Source organism: Rhea pennata, chromosome 2, assembly GCF_028389875.1.
Source record: "Rhea pennata isolate bPtePen1 chromosome 2, bPtePen1.pri, whole genome shotgun sequence".
Classification (NCBI taxonomy): Eukaryota; Metazoa; Chordata; class Aves; order Rheiformes; family Rheidae; genus Rhea; species Rhea pennata.
This window is the reverse complement of record NC_084664.1, coordinates 28,663,828-28,686,461: the sequence shown is the minus strand read 5'-3', so window position 1 is coordinate 28,686,461 and position 22,634 is coordinate 28,663,828. Positions and strand designations below refer to the sequence as shown.

General features: G+C 35.2%; 1 protein-coding gene across 7 annotated transcripts in view; it reads left to right on the top strand.

Moving 5' to 3' along the window:
• The first annotated feature begins 2,059 nt into the window (after nt 1-2,059).
• The window catches only part of COL28A1 (collagen type XXVIII alpha 1 chain), an 81,904-nt gene continuing 61,329 nt past the window's right edge, over nt 2,060-22,634 (top strand). For 3 of the 7 annotated variants that reach the window (XM_062569161.1, XM_062569160.1, XM_062569155.1), the window contains exons 1-11: nt 10,467-10,506; nt 10,576-10,649; nt 11,568-11,721; nt 12,371-12,930; nt 15,007-15,027; nt 15,653-15,709; nt 17,460-17,513; nt 18,021-18,062; nt 18,762-18,788; nt 19,913-19,957; nt 22,360-22,404. In XM_062569161.1, coding sequence (XP_062425145.1) covers nt 11,601-11,721; nt 12,371-12,930; nt 15,007-15,027; nt 15,653-15,709; nt 17,460-17,513; nt 18,021-18,062; nt 18,762-18,788; nt 19,913-19,957; nt 22,360-22,404 — 972 coding nt within the window. In that variant the 5' untranslated portion in view covers nt 10,467-10,506; nt 10,576-10,649; nt 11,568-11,600. Of the gene's footprint in view, nt 2,079-10,300; nt 10,320-10,466; nt 10,507-10,575; nt 10,650-11,567; nt 11,722-12,370; nt 12,931-15,006; nt 15,028-15,652; nt 15,710-17,459; nt 17,514-18,020; nt 18,063-18,761; nt 18,789-19,912; nt 19,958-22,359; nt 22,405-22,634 lie in introns of those variants that run through there. The other 4 variants (XM_062569156.1, XM_062569157.1, XM_062569158.1 and 1 more) reach the window with 4 other exon arrangements.

Sequence of the window (22,634 nt, the reverse complement as noted above, 5' to 3'; positions counted from 1 at the left end):
TGGAAGGGTTACAGCTGTGCTTGGGTATTTTAACTTCTACAGTCCCTGGAGAGGAGGTAAGAATCTGTAGAGAGCTGCTTACTGTGACAGGGATCTCGTGAACATTGTGATATATTGCTAGCTCTATATCTGACAAAGTAAGGATGGAATTTTACCCCACTTCTGTGCAAGTCCCTAGACCCCAGCATCTCTGAAATAGGTGAAACAATAGAGCAAGTGGAGAGTGGTGTAGGGGGTTAAGGAGAACTTACCTGCATCAGAACATGAACCTTTAATCCTAAACATCATTCTGGATATTTTAAAGTAATATTACTCAGTTTCCTCTATGGTTGTTGAACAGTAGCATTTTTATGATACCATGCAAAATTAGTTTATTATCTGCACCTGCAGGTTGCTATGTGTTTAGCAGAAACAAATATTTGTTGTCTGAGAGAGAACAAACATTTTTGTTATTCTTGCTAATTACAAAATAGGAAAGTTAAAGATTTGAGAGATTTAAAATCTGCCATGAAAGAGAGTAACAAGAGAAATAAAATAGACAGCATTTCCTTGCAGAAATTAAACTGTTAATGCTATATGACCCATTTGGAGTATTTTAAAATATCAGCTGATCTTCCAGGTCAAGTCACAACTGGCTTCTATCAATAACAAAAAAGTAAAACAGACTAATTACCTTAAGGTGAAAGCAGGCTAGATTGGGTTACTTTTTTCTTTTAAGTATGTACTAGTTATTGTGATGATTACAGAATCAATCTCATTCATTACTTCAAGTATGTTGTTATATTGCTGCATCATACTACAACCTACATTCTGTTTATATTTGACAGAGTTCGTATGCCAAATAAAACAACTACAGAAAAGTAAAAACAGATGGATTTTTCAACTAAAAAAGGATAGATCCAGTTGTTTAATATAATGGCAAACAGTGGGAATGAACTAAGTACTAATGAGTATATAAATGAATATAGTATGCAATAAAGGGCATAGCAATTTATATAAATATATTTTTAGAAAATTACATAGTAGTAAGTTCTGTAATTTCATAAAGAAAAATAAAATGTGTCATAAAAGACTGATATTTTTGAGAGATTCCTGTTCAGTTTTTGACTTCTAACAGACTTTTACATAATACGTTGGTGATTTTTACATGCCCCATAGGTATTAACTTAATAGAGTAGATTTTATTATTAAAAAAAAAAAAAGAAAAAAAAAGAAAACAATGTTAAAATAGCTAGGATCATTCTTACTTAGTGGTCAGCTCAAAACTAAAATGCAAGAAAACCGTATATTAAATGTATAACCATTTATGCCCTAGCCCTTGTATGTTTGTCTGTCTTTCCTTTTAAGCAGATCAGCTGATTTCAACGTTTAAAATAAGGAGACACATGAATTTGAGTATTCTGCTTCTAGGGTGACTGAGTTCTTGGTCACGTCTTTAAAAATTTATATACTTAGATAATCAATTTCCTTTGGAATTTTAATTACCTTTTTCATTATTGGATTTGCGACTTCTAATACTTCTAATGTACTAGTGTATTTTTATATGATTTATACAGCAGCCACTTCTGTGGGATCAACAAAACTCTCTTAATTATTTTTGTCTTCTTTAGGGAGAGCAAGGTCCTTGCAGGTCTTCCTGGCAGTGGAAGTCCTGGACCTAAGTTAATTGCCAGTAGCATGTTTCTATCTGAGTGCTGATGTTATGAAGAAATATTTTAATGAACTTTCTCATTTTCTACTGCATCAATTTTAAGTTCTTAACATTTGAAGTTAAAAGTGATTCAATTCCTGTGTTTTCAGATTTGCACAGGATGGCATCCTGAGCTTAATTACGATCCCAGCTATTGCCTTCTAATGAGTTGTTTTCTAACTGACTTTAAAATATGAAACATGTCCCTTTGAATCTACAATTTTTTCAAGTCCTTTTAGAAAATCACAATCTCCAGCTCTGCTACAGAAAGAATACCCATTTCAAACAATAACAACTCTTTAATGTTTATTTTATTAAAGATGAAAGAGGCCAAGAAGGAAGAATTAGGCCCACAGGACCTGTTGGAATTGATGAACCAGGAATGCCTGTAAGTCTGTCGCAAAGGTCTAAACAGACATAAAGAAATGAAAATGATGCAGAATGTTTTGGTTACATTGACTGGTCTTCTCTGCAGCAAGTGAAAAGCAAGGCCAGTGAAAATGTGCCTGTATGTGACAGTTACTGTGGCACTGACAACAGTGGCATTGACATGGCTGAAGGAGAAGACCGTGCTATTTCCAAGCAATATGGGGAAAAAAAGAAAAAGAGAGAGAGAGAGAGAGAGAGATTTTCCTGGTCCTAAGTGATCTGGATTTCAGAACCTGCTTTTCTGCTAGGTGGGGAGCTGAGCACTTTTATCCATTTTCATATTCTTGGTATTAACTCTCTTTAGAATGATCTGAAATAGAAATTAAAATCCCAAATAGTAATTAGACCATTTCAAATTTTTTGTATATATCTTATTATTTCAAATACTGATAGTTTTCCTGGAAAGAGTTAAATATCACATATTTTTAACGGTTCCTCTGGCACTGTTAGAGTAAGGATCTTAGCTCCTTATTTTCACTGCCTCTCATATTTCTTCCCTTTTAAGGGAAATAAAGGAAACGCATAGTCTTTGGCTCCCCTATTAAATATTTTCCTACTTTCTCTTTTGAATTACAGTAAGTCATTTTTAGTGGTCTTTCCAATTTTTTTATAGCTTTGCAAAATTTTTAAAAGAAAACATATGATAAATATATGATTGGAAGGATTCTTGCATCCTTCCAATAATCTCCTTGTATTCAGAGCCGTTAGTTTGCAGACTTGTGGATGAACTGCTTTTTTCATCATTTTTGTTAATGCTTTTTGGCTCTTTTTTCTTGTCACTAAACATATAGCAGTAAGTGTATTATCCAAGAAGTTACATTTCATGTGTTATATGTCATAAAAATTACTAATTTAAGTCACAAATGTGGTTGAATGGTACAACAGTGAATTGGCTTGAATTTCATTCTGATACTCCATTTTAAGTGTCTTTCCTCATAAAAAACACAGCATATCTTTCCTTAATGATGACTATCCTTAGGAGCTCAGCATTGGCTTCGATAAAATAGAAATTTATGGAAAAATCAATAGTAATTCAAATAGAGTAATATATCATAAATCAAAGGCAAAAATAGCAGTCTGTATTTTCATGCTTCTCTATCTCATTTTTCATCATTCAACTTCCTCCACTTTCCTGTCTGTTTCTGATAATCACCTATTGGTTCTCTGCATTACAAGGATAAGCTTCAGTTTGTGTATTCCTAACATTTTTGTATAGCAACCTAAGGGCCATGAATTTAGTGAATACTTGAAAAAATCACGTTATCTTTCTTGGATTGTAAGAGGAAATTCTGTGTGTATGAGGGAGTTAGCAGGACAAATATCTGACATCTTACTCATTTCTTGAGTCCTAACAATAGTGCAAAAACACCCACATATACCCAGACTATGGAAATAATCTTTCCTGTATCTCTGGCACAACAAAAATTCAGAAAAATCTGAAAAATCCAAAGAAAACTTGCATTTTAACCAATAAATGATATTAGCTCTAATGACAGATACAAAGCAGGTTTAGTGGAAACACAAGAACCATTCTCTGTTTAAGAGTGGAAAAGAATTTCACCTTAGAGATCACTGCCTTAAATAAGTAGAACGTATGAGCTGTTGGGACACACACATTTTATAACTGATCCTACTACCATTCTCTGAAATGATATTTCCTATGGTGATCTCAACATACTTGAATAGTATTTAGTTGGTAATACTGTGAATTTCTCAGTGTTTGAGCTTTTGGAGCTCTCGACTCTTGCTTGTTTTCCATGCTGTGATTTCCACTTCTCGTTTTCCTGTAGTTATCTCTACATTTGTCCCTATTTCCAGTAACAGCATCTTTATTTATAAATAAATGCAGAGTGTTTGTTTAATTTTCAGGTTATACCTAGATGATCCTCAATTTCTTCATCTCCATTTCACAATGTTTGTTTTGCAGGTCATTTTGCCTTTCTTTGCACCTTTTATTTTATATGGCTAAATAAACATAAATTTTAAAATTTTCCTATTATTTCGGCTTGACTTCTGGCATGTCTCACTTTAATCATGTTTTCTGTCTCGGACATTGCAGTCCTTTTTATATCTATTGTAAGATCTATTGAATTCTGGTATGTATGTGAGACATTCTTTCATTCAGTTATGTCTGGAACTATTTTCAGCAACTTCTCTTCATAGTTGAGGTATAAATTTTATGTATTTATTTATTTTTTTGTAATTTGGATTGGAAAATATTACAAGTTTGCTCTATGTACCAGTCTGAGTTCTTCTATCTGAGAATTTCTGAGAATTTCTAACCAAATAGTGAATTTAAGTACAGAGAAAGCTCCATTTAAAAATTCTTTTCTTCTTTAAGGACGTTTTAAAATTCATGAGGGGTCAAGGTATACCAAGGATTGTGCATAATTGCATAATTTTTTTGATATATTAAATGGAAACATATTTTTCCCTGTGACTTTGCCATACTTTTCTATATTTGATTCCTGTTTTTTCTTTTAGTTTGTGCCATCTCTGAGTTTTATTATATTTGTGTAATGCCTGGCCAAGGGGGACCCAAACTAGCCAAATGCTTTCAGGAATACTGAAACAGAACACCTGAAGACTCTACTGGAGTTTTGCATATTGCAATCACTGACATTTTAAGATATGGCAACTTCTAAACAAATTATGTGAGTCTACTGCTGCTCTTCCCTTTACAAAAAGATTAAAAAATGTGCCACATGGAGTCATTCACACTTTCTCACTATTGGATTATTTATTACTGGATTATTTAAATTTACAGAAGCTGTTGCTTTATGGAGCCTAGCAGATGTGCAGTTACAGACCTCAGTGCTGTAATGCCTACCAGATAGTACTGGATTGTCTGATTTCATGTAAGAAAAAGCATTAATTGCATATAGAGTTTGAAGCTGGGGTTTTGCTTGTTTTCTAACCATTATGGACTTCTTGGACCTGCTGGCGATAAAGGTGAAAAAGGGTCATTGGGAGAAGAGGCTCCAGGTGCAAAGGTAATTGCACTGCGGTTATAATACCCTTAATGAAGAAAAAGCTGACAGGGAAAACATTGGCTTTATTTATCCAGTTGGTAGTTACCAGATGGCCATTTTGTCTATGAATATTGACCATCCAACTAGCATGTCTGACTCTTAATTAGTAAGAATATATGTTACCTTTTGATAAGTGAGGATATTATAGACATCATTCCGTATCCATATGAGAAGGGAGAGGAGGTAGATCACCATAAATGATATTGATGGTGGGGAATTATGCAGAGGCACAAATCGTTAGGTTTCTTTAACTCAGCTGTTCAAAGAACGGTTTGTTGAGTACCCCAGGAGGGTTTAGTATAGAGATTCAACAAACGACTATGGTAAAAATGACACTAATAATTCCCAAGACACTTCAGAATAGCACTTCCAGTTCAGAGCCTGGAGTTATCACTCCTGTTGGTGAGACTTGCTGTCGCTACTTCTAATGCAAATGGTACTCCAGCACTGTAGCCTGTGGTGATGATACTCAGCAAAAAACATATCGGAAAGTCCTAACTTACATATTAGGAGCACCACACTTGTTTCGCTGATGCTAAAAAATGTCTTTTTTTCTCCCTTTGATTAATACTTTTCATTGTGGATATTCAGCTCTACCGTCTTGGTGTTTGTAGGGGAGTGTACCTGCTGTGTAGAGATGTGAAGGTTATTGAATTAAGCAATAAAGAGTTTATCAGGACTTAGTGTTGTGTGATTTACTTGTAAATATGTTTGTCTCTGTCTCTTTAGAGTGTTTGTTGTTATGGTAGCTTGATGACAGAGTAGCTACTTTGCCCCAGAGAATGTTTCTGATAGTGCTCTGTTACAGTCTAAAAATTGTTGAGGTGTTACAATTTCTGTGTATCAATTTTAAAATAATAAAAAATCTCCCATGAGACTTCTGTACTTGTTATGACTTACTTAGAACAACATCCTATTTCTCCAGCTGGTGCATTCTTCAGCCTGGGAAGATTTGCGTGATTTTATTATTAAGATGTTACATGTTGTGATATTCATGTTTCTATTGGAAAGTCTTACATCCTGGAGTATCTGTGTTTCTTACTGTAAGGGAGGATGAATGTATCAATTCCAGAAAAAATCAGTTTAATAACTTCCCAGCTTATGTGTTACTTCAGTCAAAAAAGTGAACAAGCTATAAAGACAGGAGAAAAAAAAGAAATATAAAAATACTATTATTAAGTACATTAGATACAGCATAGTCTGGAGAACTAGGGTTTTAATCAGCCCATCTCAGGAACTTTAATACTGAAAGCAGACACCTACAGATTTTAGGCTTATTTCTCGTGAGGTGGAGGCAGAGGTGGTGCAGTTGAGAGTTTTGTCAGAGACGGTTTGTTGGTGAAATCTATGTTTATTGCTTACATATGTAACTAGGTTTTAAGAATTTTAGTGTAAATGTACGTTTTATACACTTGTATTCCATGTGTTATAATATACTGCACTTCCACACTGATTTCAGGCAGCTTAACATCTTTACTATCCTCTCCATTTGCTCTGTGACCAACTTTCTTCCCAGTTAAACCAAAAGTTTTGTGAGCAAATACATGCAATTTAGTGAATTATGCCTAAAACAAACAAACAAAAATGAGCAAATGACATAAAAAGCTTGTCTTGCACTTGCTCAGTTAGTAAATTGACTTTCAATTTTATGACATACAATCTAAGGCCACCAGATGGAGCCCCAGTCTCTCTGGAAAGAAGACATTCTTACAGCAGGAGCATTTTCTTATCAGCAAAATACATTTCTGAAATTCAGCATTAATTATGTGATATAATCAGGCTCTCTAGTTGGGCTAAAATGGAACTGGGTAGCTAAGGAAGCTAACTCTTACAAACTGAGCAGCCTGGCATGAAAGCAGTGGCCAAAGCCCATCCAGGGATGGTACAGGTGATGCAGACTGTGGGAGCACAACTGGACAGAAGAATCTTGCTTAAACAGTGTGCTCATGTTCACATTGCCTATAGATGAATTATAAACCCTCTTATTTTATCTGTCTTTCAGGAAGAACTATGTTTTGATCTGGAGAAGAGGAGCTGTTTCTTCTGGGGAAGGCTGTTAGAAGGGTTGTTTGCTTTGTGTGTATGTGTTTAAAATAAAGCACTTAAATCATGCTTTACACAAATTAAATATGTGAATAGTAATAAGTTAGAAAATAAATTAAGAACAGCTAAAGACAAGGTTAAGGGTTCTGGTCCCTCTACCATGAAGCACGGGGTACTCAGCAATTCTCTTTGCCTTCCCCAGAGATTGAACAGAAGGGATATTTGATTTCAGACCGTGTTGGCGTGCTGTGTATGTGTGGGTGTGTGACTTAAGTCTGAAGAAAAACTTAACTGTTTTGTCAGCACAGTACTTTTTAAGTAACTCTATGCAGTTTGAGGAACTGCACAATGCTTCACTGAACCTCCTGATTTAGATTTTAGTCCCTGCATGTGTTTGCTCTGCTGTTAGTTTTATGTCCTGTGCACAGAAATCATGGGAATCTGAGAGTATCTACTCACTTCTTTTCCTGTTTCATCGAACTGACTTTCAGCTCCTCCTCACTTGAGCATCAGGCATGTTTTCAGCCAGAGCCATTCATGCAAGAGACAAATGTTTGATCTAAGAGCTTAGCAGACACAAAAAGGTAAATGTTACGACACTTCGTAACACGTTTGATATTTGTAAGATATATTGCTCACAGTGATGCAAAGACTGAGAGAAGGTAGCTTGAGTTCACCAGCACTGAGGCTTTCAGCCTTTTCATACAATGATGCCACTGGAACTTCTTGCAGAAAGTCAGGTTTAGGTGTCAGACTAGAGCAAAAGAAATGCCTTTACCATCCTCTCTATTTGCTCTGTGACCAAACTCAGTTAATCGTCACTAGCCAATATCATAACATTTGTAGTCTGTGTCTAAGAACAGTATCTAATTGCTGACTGTGTTTCCAAAATGTAAGTTCTATGTTTGCAGTTAACTCTAATTCCTGTGTACACAGAATGGGCAATTTAGATTGCTTATGGAGACTTGAATGTCTGTGTATTTTATTGGACTGCCTAGTTTGGAGTTTCTTTTTTTTTCTGATTTTTTTTGTTTTTGTTTGTGTTTCTGTCAAGGAGATAGGGATTTTGTTGCCTTTTAAAAAGCTGATGTGGGGAATGGCTTTTGGCTGTGTATGGTGTGCTCTCAATTTGTTCATATTGCCATTCAAGTACACAGGTTGTTTGAATAGCTACTGTTCAGCCTGTTCTTTGAATTTGTCCTATCTTTTTTTTAACTTTATTATATTTTTGTTCATGCTTTCCAGTAGCTGCAAGTTTCACAATATAGTTGTGTACTGCATGAAAAAATACTTTATTTTGTTTAAAGTAATGGTTCATTGTTCTTGTACTGTGAAATACAGTTACTTTCCTTCATGATTTTATAAATCTGCATCATATTCGCATTCAGTTGGACTTTCCATGCTACAGAATCCTAAGCTACCTCATCCCTCTTCATACAGAAGCTGTCCCATGCCTTTGTCATCTCTCTCTGTTTCTTTTTATTTCTTCTTTATTATGTTTGAGTTGCAGTAACTAGAATGTCAGGCATTATTTAAGGAGGATATGTATAGTACCAGAAAAAAAAGGTGATGCATGATTTTTTCCAGTGGGAGAGGTGGTTTAACAAGAATGTAGAAATAAAAGGCTTTTCTTGCAGAACTCAAAATTCAATAGCAATATCAGATGTGTTTTACCGATAAAACTGTGTCACAGACCAGAGCTTTAGTGTGATCATGTAATGAATGCATTCAGGCAGATTACCAGAATAGCACTAGAAGCTAGGTGGACTGAACTGAACTTGCATGTGGTTCAGAACAGCCACTGAAACAGTGCTGTTCTAAACAGCTCGGTAAGAAGAATTAATAATGTTAAAAACAGAGCTGTAAATCTGGAGATATTATGTTCATCAGATTTGGCCTCTAAGTGAATACAAAGTTATAGAACTATTTACTGTCAAAACTGATGAAAAAAATAAAGCTATGCACTGTAAATCTACAATCCTATAACAAAACTATCAAGGGCCTTATTTTACTTCCAAATCACAGTAAGCAGTGAAGAACAACTGAGGCCATTTCCACAAAGCAATCACACAAAACATATAACAGATCCACGGATTTTCTGGCCAGAGAAATACAGCACTCCTTACTGACAGTATACTGGATGTCTCTGAGAACTCTTAGGCTGTACGCATATTTGACCAGTCAGGGGTTGTTATGTCTAAAAATCATAAATGTTAACATTTTCTGATCTCTGCCAGATGTCATGTTTGCATGTCCAAAAGGAGTGAGAAATCTTTAAATGCAGCTGAAAACCCATTCAGTCGATTCTGTTTTGGCACACAGTACAGATAAACCTTGACTGCTCCTGGAAAAAGCATTCTTTGATAGCTGATGTTCCATGTCTGGTTGGATAGGCTACTTAACAAGTCTGAAGCATACATAAGGGTAAGAATAAGTATATAAGCAGTACAAGTGATCCATGTGACTAATTAGCTGCTAATGAAATGCATCTTAATCATCACCATTATGACTGACCCAGCAGATGCTGGATATTGCTATTTACTATTATTTATATATAGCATTAAGAGGTATCTAGTGTAAAAGATTGCATTCTTTTGAAACTCTTTAGGCTCAGTGTATATAATAGTGGCAATATTCATTTAATTAAGAAAATTAAACTCAATAAATAAACATACATTTATTCATGAGACTTTCAGATACTTTTCAGAAAAGAAAAAGGGAAATGGAATTTAAAACACAAACTGAAGCGGTATGAACTATTGTAAATAACATAAAGACTGTTGTTAGAGTAACGTATGTTCAGTCTATAGCCATTGAAACATATCTGTTGGTCAAGAAATGTCATCCATCCATGGCCTGTCCCAGTGTTGCCTGCATCCTACACCCCTCTACCTCCATCAGGTGACACATGCACATGTGTCTTCTGACAGGAGTTGACATTCAGGCTTCTAGGACAGAAGCTGCAGTTGTGGGGACAACTAATCCTCTGCTGCACTGAGGAAAGAGGGCAGGAGTATCATGTAGAATAACATGGCAGGTGAACAGCGTTTCCTGCAGCACTAGCATGGAGAAGCTGAAGACTTTTGGATGACGAAGTTACAGATGAAGATACAAGTTGTTTAGAAGTAAGATTCTTTAATGCAAAAGTTCGGTTATGTATAATGAGGAAACACTCATGTTCCTAGACTGACACTGTCCCTTTAATAAGGCGGCTTGGTCTCCCACTCAGCTCTGGCTAAGTGCCTGACTATTTTCATTTAAACTTTGGCCAACTGAACAGGAATAATGGACCATAAGAGATCTCGATGCAAGGTAGATCCATTTACAAGTAGATAGACTATTTATTTACAGATTGCCTTATTTTCTTTTCTTATTTTCCAGTATGACCTACTAGATGTATTTTCTGTACTGACAGATTATTCAAGCCACAGTTTGCTGCTTGAATGTCTGTGAAGGTAGGAGGCTTATAAAGTTTTTACATTTGTATTTTTAGAGGACTGTACTGATGGATTCTCTATATGGATTATCTATAACTTGAATAGAGTCGGAAATAATATGTAAGGATATTTAAAAAGCTAGCTCATGCATGTTACCCTTTAATGGTATTTAAAATTAATTATTATAAATTACAGGTATTTTTTGAAAATTAGTTTTAATGCAGTTCAATTTTCTCTAGAAATAAGTTGAATCACTGACAAATGGTTTAATGTTTATTTGTTATTATATATTGTTATTATAATCCAATATTGCCTTATAGAAAATACTACATGCTTTCTGTTACAGCCGTGTAACATTAATAATACATTCATGTTTAGAATTTCATTACCCAACCACTTTTTATAAGAAGTTATTCATACTAATGATTCAGACCTAGGTAATATATCTGTATCAAAAAAACCCTCAGATCATTGCTTATTCCTAACAGTTAGGGGCTTATCAAAACAAATGATACTTTGTGTTTTCTGTAATATTTCTACTATTTTATATAATTATTATTAAATAATTATTAGCAGTATGTGCTAATAGCAACATGCATTAATAACAATTTGTTTTACCCTTCTTTGTTAGGTGTTCAGATGAAAGCTAAAGATAGCACAATTATTTCTTTAACAAAGAAAAGAGAATGCTGTGTTTTTTCTACCTATACTTCTTTTCTAATAAAACAGATTTTAATATACAAGTACATATGAGCTACAGTTGAGATTGCACTGGCTGCTGTGCTTGAATCACCTACTCAAAGAATGTTATAATTTTTGTATATTGTCTCCAGAATCCAGCAGTGCTTCCCATTAGTGTGTATTTTGAATATAAAGTGTATGTATGTATTTATTGTATCTATTAATAAAGTATTTACAGATTATTTATCTTAACAGGAAGGAAAAGTCTAATTTGGGATCCGAGTCACTATGTGGAACAAACATTCTTTCTTTTCCTTTTTACTTCTGGCTGTGACCATGAACCAGACAGTATATGGGCAAAACAGAAAGAAAGGAAAGAATACTTATTCTCTGGTACAAAAAGATGAAGGTAAAACCATTTTCTTAGAATTTCTGACTGCCCATGTAGGATGTCTCCCTATTTTTCAGGGCAATTCCCTAGTAACTGACAACTTCTGCATTTTCTTTTACAATGCAGTTTATTTTGATCGTTGGGCCTGGAAAACATTTTGGTATATTTCACAGTTACTTAGCCCTACACTCCAATTTGGCCTGTCGTTTTCGATAGCACGTATACAATTTTTTTAAGATAAGTGATAAGAAAGATATTTTTTAGTTTGAATTTGCATGTGGAAAGTTGGTATTTTCTGTACAAAATCAAGTGAAATGCTAAAACAATCCCATCAAGATCTGATTTGAATGCTTTTGGCTATAAACTGTCCTTAATAATAGATTTTCACTTCAGAATTATTTACTCTTCCTTTTTCCTAGTAAATAATTCTGAAGTGAAAATCCACTCTAAATTACATCACTGCAGATGCCAAGAAATTCTATTGAAGTCAAATAATATAATTTAGTTCAGTTTAGTTTAATTCTTACCAGTATTATTAAGGACAGTTTATAGCCAAAAGCAGTTGGGGGAATGGTTTGAGGATTGGGAATGTTGCAGAAAATAATTTAAAATCTGTAGTGCAGGTATGCCAATCACTCATAGACATAACTTTCTTCTTTCGTTACAGGTGATATGTGTCTCATTGATATAGTCTTCATCTTGGACAGTTCAGAAAGTGCCAAAAATCAATTGTTTAGTTTACAGAAAGAATTTGTTCAAAACTTAACTGACAAAATTTTCCAGATGAGGCTAGTAAAATCTCAGAAATATAATATCAAACTAGCAAGTATGCAGTTCAGCAGCACAGTCAGCATTGATCATCCTTTTACAGCTTGGAAGAACGTGCAGAATTTTAAGGAGAAAATCAGGGCTATGGGCTTCATTGGCCATGGCACCTACTCCTATTATGCAATTTCCAATGCCACTCAACTCTTTAAAACTGAAAGTCGTAAGAGAAGCGTGAAAGTGGCATTTTTAATGACTGATGGTGTGGATCATCCAAAGAGTCCTAATGTCCAGGGGATAGCCACAGCAGCCAGGAGTCTTGGAATACACTTTTTTACCATTGGCCTTTCTAAGAAAAATGTCCAAGAAGGAAAATTGCGTTTGATATCTGGTGATTCATCTTCTAAATATATCTTATGCCTGGATGATCAGAACCTGATAGTTGATGTAGCATTGGAACTGGTAAGTAATGCTGGTGGGACTCTTATCACCCTTCTATCCGTGGGAAATTTCATTTAATTTTGATTGGTTAGTCCTGCACACAGTGTCACAGGTGTACGGGTGAGCTAGGGGCTGGAACTGACCTCAGGCTCGGAAGTTCAGGAAGGTTTTAAAGATTGAGTGTAACACCTGCGAGAGCTGGGCTCCAGGGTTGATTGCAGAGAGGGTCGGTGACTATAGGCTCAAGTACTGTCTTAGGTTAAGGCTTGAGGCCCAAAAGGTTAAACAGCCCAGTTTAATCATAACCAATGCTTGTTCCTCTGCTACTCAGACTAACGATAAGAACTACACATTCTGCTGCCAGGTTGCTCAACTTTTGGATTACATCATAGATTTAAGAGATCATGAACAAAAGAGGGAGAGCCTGATCCTAAAAAGACATATGAGCAGACTTCCCTTTACAGATTGTATATACTGCTATTCCAAAGTCGCTGGAATTACTCAAAAGCTTGTGCTGTGGCCATTGCAGCTCAAGAATGTTTGCTGAAGTTAATAGAAGTTGCTTTTATTGACTTAAGTGAGATTAGGCTTCCACTGCAGTTATTAGTTAAGGACACTTAACTCTCTGCCCTTCTAACACAGCATAGAGCACACATAAGAAAATATAGGGAAAACTCTTTATTAATTTCTTAGTTTAGAGTAAACAAAAGTGCTGCTGTGAGACAGATGTGAGCTGGACTTGATGTTTCTGGCTTGTGAGCCCTCATGTGCAGTATTGGGGTAGCCTAGTGTTTGCTTTTTAAAATGCTTGAAAGAATTTTTCAGTAAAAGAACATTTTGCAAGTAATAAAGTAATTTAGAGGAAAATAATTATTGGAAAATGCAGTAACTTCAATTAGGTAATAGTTAAAGCAGAATGTATGTAATATTTTTGTAGCATTATCTTAAAGGTGGTAAAAAATTACTTAGGAAAATTTAAAATACGAAATGGAAACTTGCTAGCTGATACGCATAAAAACAAAGGGTTAGGTTGTACAACTAAGCATATGGCTATAGATCTCACAGATATTGGCAGTGAAAGGAAATTATAAAATATTTTATGTTACTACAAATTTATGATTTGTACCTAGGAAGGTATATGTGTTTACAAAACACAATTCTTCCCTGAAATCTCATAGTATTGTGCTCTTTATTAATGGATGGATTTTCATTAAGTCATTAGATGTATGAATAGACAACTAGCTTTATATTGATATCAATATCAATTGCTATATATATATATTTGAGCTAAGAAGATCCAGACATTTTGTGTATGGACACAAGAGTATCTTTTACCCAAGATATCTCCATTTTGACACTTCGGCATATCTCCACTAGAGAAGGATCCTGAACATTGTAAACTAGCCATTGCAGCCCACCATATATTTCTTTTTGGTTTGGCATTATAGACATTTTATCAATACATTCTGCTATGAAATGCTGCCAAAAGATCTGCCTGGGATACAGATACTTACCTTCTTATTCAGTGATTTCCTATGGAGCACAGGCAAGAAATTTAAGGAAACTTAAAACAGAGATCTTGCTCAGTTGAACTGATCACTTGAAGGGACAGGTCATTTCCTAGCTTTCTGATTGTATCTCTGAGTATAGGATAATACTTTAAAAGAAACTATTATTCCCATGAATAAGGCTGATAAAGTTTTTCCCCTATATATTATACTAATAAGGCCTCTGGGTCTTTTCATGTTCCCTGTCTTAGCCTTAGTCCTTAACGTTGTCTGTGTAGCTGTCCTGTTATCTCTAGTTTGCTTTCTGCTCATTATGGGTTTTACTGAGCAGCCTCCTGCTTATACTGGAGAATCCTTTTTCATATGACTAGTTCCATAGGCTAGTCGTTACCAATGTAAGAAAGGCATTCACTTTCTTTACCATTCACATTGGAAATCCTATGAACTAGAGAGAATCACAGAATCACAGAATGGTTGAGGTTGGAAGAGACCTCTGGAGATCATTTAGTCCAAGGAGGAAAAGGGTTAAATTTATGCACTGGTAAAAGAAATGTATATGGAAGTAATATATATTTATATTTTTTTTCAGGAAGGCATGCTTCAAAAACAGGTAGTATTTTTTTGATTTTTATATGTTTTTATCACCATTTGGAGTACTAGATCATTTCTTTTTCTTCCGATGTCTAATTCTCCTACAGTGCAAAATATTGCAGGATTGATTGATAATTTTCCTGACCTGACTGGAGATCTCTACCATGGCTGCTTTTATTTTAGCTTTCATCTGTTTCTTCCATCCCTTCTCTTGATAAATCTACAACTTCTGTTCATGAGTGGGTAATAGCAACAGTAAGCCATAAAGAACTCAAAGTGGAATAGGGCTAGCACAACACATGCAAGTTCATTAGTTGTCTCATTAGAAGACAATGTCAATATTTTTGAAAAATTGTTTATTATTTCATGGTACTATATACCATGTATATGTTACCTTAAATGTTTTTATACTATAACTGATTTTTTTGTGTTATACATAAAGTTTGGTATTCAAATTCTTTTAGGTTATATAGAAGTATAATGTTGATTGTGTAAGAAATGTATTTTATAAAATCTTTTATTTCCATGTTATTTTGCTGTTATGCTTGCTAGTATATGGCTAGGCAAAAACAAACTTTATGCTTTAAACATTTTCAAATATACATTTGAAAATAGTCTCCTGAATGTTTCTATTAACTTTTTAGTGCATGCGGAAGAACTGTGAGTGTGAAAAGGGAGTAAAAGGAGACAAAGGTGATTCTGTAAGTATGCATTCGCTTGAAAAACCTCCCAAAATTGAAGATTAGTCATTGAGATCAATGTTGCACAGTATTTTAACTGGTTATTGTGACTGCAAGGCAGGCCAGAGAGGGTTGGATATCAGCAGAGAGACACACACAAGATTCACAAAGGGTTAAACGGGATATGTTTAATAAAGGACTTGCACTGCAAGCTGCATGGGGAGCCGTGGGAACCGTGAGGAGGTGTTGCTGATGGAAAGCTGCTGGAGTCACGGGTTGGATGCACGGGTCTGAGGCCCAAGCACTCGTTCGTAAAGGCCCCTTAAATGTGCTTGAACTATTTCATTACCTCAGCTGTGCTAACCTTGAGCTGCTACTGCCTGGGAAGCAGCTAGATGTTGACAAAGCAGAATATGGATGCCTGTCCCTGATGGGAATTTGGTCAGTGTGTAGTTTCACACTCTGGGTGATAGGAATTCGGTCAGTGTGTAGTTTCACACTCTGGGGCTGCTGCTATGTACTCTGCCAGTCACAGACTCCTCACCAGATCTTCCACAGGCGTTCTCACTACAGTTACTCTTCCTGTAAAAGACTTTTTTTTCTGTAAAAAAGACATATCATCAATGCCTCTAGTGCAAACAGAAGTGTCATATCATAATATATCATTATGAAATCTCCAGAAAGGCAGCTATTCTTGTAGGAGCTCAAACCCACTGTCCGTAATAGTATACTGACCTTGGAAAGAATACATTCATATTATTTTGTTTGAAGCCCAAATCAAAAAGTTATTCTTGAGTGCTAGAGAGGATAGGTCCATTAGGCAGATTTACTTCCACCAATGGATCTCATTTGTGTAAGAATTAAAGGTTCAAAAGATTGACAGTGACAGCACATGTGAGGAAAGGGCTAAAACTCTGTCTCCAGCACTCTCTTTTCTCTTAGGCACTTGAGCACATACCTGTTTTTTGGCACTGGGACTTCAGAGAGTATATGACTTGTCTCTTTAGTATCTTTAATAACTCCCCCAGAGACAGTGAAGGTACATACAGAGATTCTTCACTTTTTCACTAGTCACTAACTGGCTGGTTAACCATATGTGTAACAGGTTATGACAGCAAGGCCTGCCATCACCCTAGACTCTAGACAATATGCATCTGGAACTGAAACCCTTCTCTCCAATTTAAAATTTAAGATCCAAACCTTTTAAGGTATTTTTTCCATTATGATTAGATGTAAGCTATCCTGTAATAAGAAGAAAAGCACCTTTCTACTCCCTTTCTATAATAAGTAGAAACATACCTTTCTACTCCTCATCCTCATCATCTTCCAAGCAGGAATAATGGTATAGTGATTTTTGTCTTTGTTGCTGCTGAACACTGACAGTAAGGTGTTCTGCACATAGCTACTTTCAAGCAGATGAGAACAGGTAGTAATGAGTACCTCTGAAAAACAGGGAGAAGGCATTGTGTTGTGGTTTTTGTGACACATTACTGGTTAGATTTTCTAATGCTCTATTTCGCTCAAGTTGAAGGTAAACAATGTGTTTACGAGTGAACCTTGATTGAAAAAAAAGAATCACAGATACCTTGTAATACCAGAAGAACCACTGAGCTAAGTAGAAGTAGTGACACACCTGTCTTGCATACATCAGTGTGGATTTCTACCAAAGATTATTCTAGTATAATTTTGTCCTGCTCCTAAACTAGAGTTTTAAAGAAACTGGAGATATGTATCCTCACAACAACAAGAACATTTTTTTCCTTTGTTTCAGGGCAGTATTGGTAACAGAGGGGAGAAAGGTGAGCCAGGACCAAAAGGAAACAAGGTAAATTTAAAAAACAAAGTAAATTTCTGCCTGGTTTTATTGAAACCATAGATGTGAAGATAGCCAAGAAAAGGTGTAATAAAATATGGTTTAAAAGACTGGCCTTTGCTTTGAGAGATTTACAGTTAGCAGCTTTAGAAGACAGAGAGAAAAATTTGAAACAAAAGTACTACCAACTTAACCTGCCTATCATTCAAGCTTTTCTCTGTCAGCAGAAGTCTCTGAAACTGATGGAAGGCTCATTAAACACAAAAGAGCATTTTAATATTGCAAGAATCTCTCATAGAGAGCAACTTGCAGGACTGATGACTAAGATTTCAGTCATCTAATAGCAGTTCTTGAGATTTCTATGTTAATGTTCAGCACTACATGTTCTTGACTGTTGGAAGAATTTTTGTAAATAAGAAAAGCAACTTCTGATCCTTAAAAAGTGTTCTAGGTTTTAGTGCAGTAGCAATAAATTAAAGAGCAATACATTTCTTAATTGCATTAATTTGCTTCTAATAGGGTGATGCTCAAAAAGGAGATCACGGAGAAAAAGGTGAAGAGGTATGTGATTACTATAGTGTTAATTCATATCTTCCAGATTCCTGAGCATATCATGTTTCAGTTCCACTGAACTGAAAATGTGTTTTTCAGTTTTCACTTATATGCTTTATTTAATTACTGGAAGTACCTAAACAAAGATCTGTCTTACTAAAGCATCTATACTGAGAGGCACATTAAAAATTGCTTCAAGCTAACCATATGTTTAAGTGTTGGAATGCTATTGAGAAAAGGAAATTTTGAAGCTCTATGATTTTGTATTAACCTGCATTATACTTACCCTGAAGATAGAACTGAAGATGTCATCACAAACAACCATCTAGATAGTTCTTCAGTGGCTTCTTTCATCTAATATTTCTCAGCTTGGATTCTTCTTGATTCACAATAGAAAGAATCACACTAGTCTATGCATAAGATCAATTCAGTTTAAAAATCCAGTTTAAAGGGTAGCTATATGTGCTAAGTGGTTGTCAAACTGGAATATTTACAGCTAAATGTCATAAATATAAATTTCTAAGTTTACAGAGAATTATAAGTTAAATGATTCCAGAGAGAGATTTCATTTTCATGAAGACTTAAACTTATTAAATGTACTATTAAATGTATTACTATGTTTTTCTTCTGACTTAAATTAAGAGTGCATTACACCTTTACATTCTCTTTTATGATTTTTCTTTCTTTATTTTTGTTGTTTTCAAACAGGGAGCTCCTGGTTATAAAGGAGAAAAGGTAAGATTTTAAAAGAATAGAAGTAGCCTGAAAACAGATTGTCATTGGGTGACAGTGTACGTGAAAGAATGGAAAAAAACGTCTGTCTTTTCTTCCTGTCATGAGATGCAACTCAGTGCAACCCATGTGATTGTTTATGACAGTAAATTTGTCATTTATGGAATTGTTTGCTGAATGACTTTCTGGAATTAAAAGAAAAAGTAAAAGATCAGAAAATATAAATGTAAATATGAAAAGGAAAATGTAAAAGAGTAGGTGCTAGAAGAAAAAAATCTTAGAATTGAATAAAAGGGTAAGTAGAAAGAATGTGAAATTGATTACTGCAAAACCAAATAGATGGGGTAGTCATTAGATTTTAAAAAATACCACGAGGACATTTGTTTTTAAACTAACAGTAAAACTTTCAAGGGCTGTTGCCTGACCAAAAAGCATTTTAGGTGTTTCAGATAGGCTCTCCAAGAAGCTAAAAACACTTCAAAGACTTGCAAGATTCTGGAGCCCAAATTAGAATTCAAAACATCATAGCCAATACATAAACAGAGATAACCTCATTTTGACTTTGCTTGATTTGGACAGTTACCTTTCCACAAGGATTATTAATAAAAGCAGTGCTTCTCTGAACCTTCATGTTCCCAAGAAAAGTGCTTCTGTTAGTTTTATGGAAACATTTCCTGGAAATTGGAAAATTAGAATCATACGTATTTGTTAATTCATCAGTAGACTGCATTCTTAATTCACTTTCTTCATTCCATGTGCACAGTCTCACAGTGCTTATTCAGGAAAATCTCTGATGTCACAGTAATGAAATTAGAATCTAGAGAGAGAGAGAGGGAGGGAGAGAGAGAATCTCTGGAGGCAGGACAACAAGCTGGAAAAATATAGCAAGACTTACCAGATATTAACCTCTTACTATGTAGACTGGAAATTTTGTAGACATTCTCAGAGAGAAAAAGTATGTATCTTGAGCAGAACTGAAATTCTGCAGACCATGTCTAAAGGTGCTACTCTCAGGTCCTCAGAAACTACTAAGCTCTTAAATTACTGAACTGCTTGCCCAGTCTTTAATGCCTCTAATATAATCAGAATGTCTTGTTTAGCTGTTAACTTTTTCATTTCTTATACAGGGTGAAAGAGGAGAATGTGGATCCCCAGGAATAAAAGGGGAAAGAGTAAGTACAGTCTTTATTTAAACTGTTGCACATGCCGTGAAGATATTAGAAATTATGTGACATTCATAAATATGGCTTGTAGAGATTACTGTAAAATTAGAACGTCTTGTAATTCTCTGGTAGTAGGAATATATTTATTGTAAAAATGCTGTTCACAGAAACTGAAACAACACTTCACTATATTCTTGTTTTGCATTTTGCAGAAGAAATGTATATCATATACCTAAGAAATGTATGTAGTCATATACGTAAAAGAAAGGTTGTCCTGGCAAAGGCCTAGTCCTTTTTACAAAGTACTGTCAGGGTGTTAACACAGAAAAGTTCACCAGATTTTTTTTCTTGAAATGTAAATTTTAAATTTAAATGCATAAAATTATATGACATTGGAAACAGGTTCTTTTACAACCTGAACAACTTTAAGAAGAAGTCTGCCAGTCCATCTAAACTGATATATATTCACACTTCTATTTATTCCCCTTCTTCTTGATATAAGTGAATATGCAATCTGGTCCCAGCTGCTTGGGTAATTGTTAGAAGCTGCTGAATCCAGCAGGCCAATAGAAGCAAGGCTGCTAGAGCTGTGCGTCCCCAGGTCCAGCAAATCTAAACAGGTATTGCCAATAGGCACAAATATAGCCAGCCATGAAGATCAACACAGAAGGAAACACAACACTCACACAAAACAACGCTAATACTGTCATACTGTTCTCCTCCCTGGCTAATCAGGGTGTAGTGAGAAATACAGGCATGCGTGTATACACACACACACACACACACACACACACGCACGCACGCACACACACACACACACACACACAGGCATCTCACTGTAGAGATGCTTTTTTTCTTCTCTTTCAGTATAAAGGCAGTCACATATGACTAGTTCAGATACAATATCTACAGTTTAGGTATTGAAAGGTTTATTTAAGATGAAACCACAACTGGATTTTACTCTGAATCATGCCCTTGAGAAGGACAATGTACTCCTGAATGGGGTGATCATGTATCTTGAGTTCATGTAAGCAAGCTTGTACAAATACTACAGACTATTGATTTATGATCAGAGTTTTTGTTGTACTAATAGCTCGATTGCAGTTAATCATTATATCAAAGCATGTTTATTCAGTGTTATCATCCTTATTAAGCTTGATTTCATCAAAGATAAACCTGAAAAGTTTGTATTTCCTGGAACACTGTTATTTGATGATGAATTTCTGGTAGGAATTAGGAAATATTTAAATCAGCAATATTTATTACAATGAAAAAGAACGTTATAGTATAATAAAAATCTGAAGACCATGTATATCTTTTTGAGTATACATGATGCTGGGCTTCAAAGTGAGAGCAAGTGAATTGCAAAAAAGACTGAAATATTAATAAAGAATAAGAAAGAGTTGCATATGTCATAGAAATAAAAAAAGATTATAACTTCTTTATCCAAGCAGTATCTGAGAAATAGCACAAAGTTATGTGAAATATCAGTTGTGAAATATCAGTTAAGATAAAAGGAAGCTGTTCAGGAGCTGGCAAAGAACATAATCAAGGCAGCCAAGAAATCTGGATGTAGAAAACGTATGTCAGGGCTGCTGGAAATTTGCTTGTTTCATTTCTGTTGAAGATGATGAAAAAAAAATTGACATCTGTAGATGTTCAGCAATTATAATGTATTGTGGACTTCAAGAACTTAGTGAACAAATGAGAAGTACAGTCACAATCAGAATTCTCAGCTTCACACTTACAAATGCAGAAGAAGATAGAACAAGTTTTTTTTTGTGTGTGTGTGTGTGTGTGTGAAAGAAAACTGAGCCATTAGAAAAACATCAGAAACATCCCTTTGCTTTCTGGTTTCACTGATCACACTGAGTTTAGCAGAGGTTTTGATGCTGTTAATCTGGGATTCTGTAAAAGCTAATAAAGCTTGAAATTCAGGAAGTTTATGTTCACCTTTGAAAGCAAAACTAATACCAATTGTGTGTGTATTCTACCAAAAGTAGCTATCACCACGTCAAAATACTATTATTGGTGCCATGCATTACTTGCGTAACTTTATAAATGGGCTAGAACTCAGTGGAGTTACATACTTTCTCTGGAGGTTAGCTTTCTGCCTGAGTGTAGAGAATTGTTACAATTTCTGAGTCTGGATGGGAAGACAGTGGAGTGTTACTGAGTAGGTGTCACTGTTAAATTCCTCAAGGCTATTAGAGCTTAAAAATGTGACACGCTTTGAAAAATGCAGGATTCTGCAGATGCCTGTATGCTTGGAGCTATCGTTAATTGAGAAAAAGAATAAGAAAAGGCAGGGAAACTACTCTATTTGCTGAAAATTACTATGTATTTTCAATTTCATATTAATCTGTTTTTCTATATAATCTATTTATATAATTGTGTCTATTTTTCCTTAGGGTTTGGAAGGTCCTTTTGGGCCTAGGGGACCTCGGGGACCTCAGGTAAGGAAACTGAAAGCTATCAAATAAAAAGAAAGGCACACTGTCTTCTATACGTTTATTCTACAGACAACTTGTTAACTCTGTTCAGAGCAGCCTGTTCGGTAAGGGCAGCAGAGTCTGGCAAATATTTATCTTTAAAAAATAGCTTTTAAAGAAAAATTCTTGGCTGCTGCTGTTTACAGCTATTCAGAGATCTGTGGCCCACTGAGGGTCTCCAGCTGTAGAGCTCT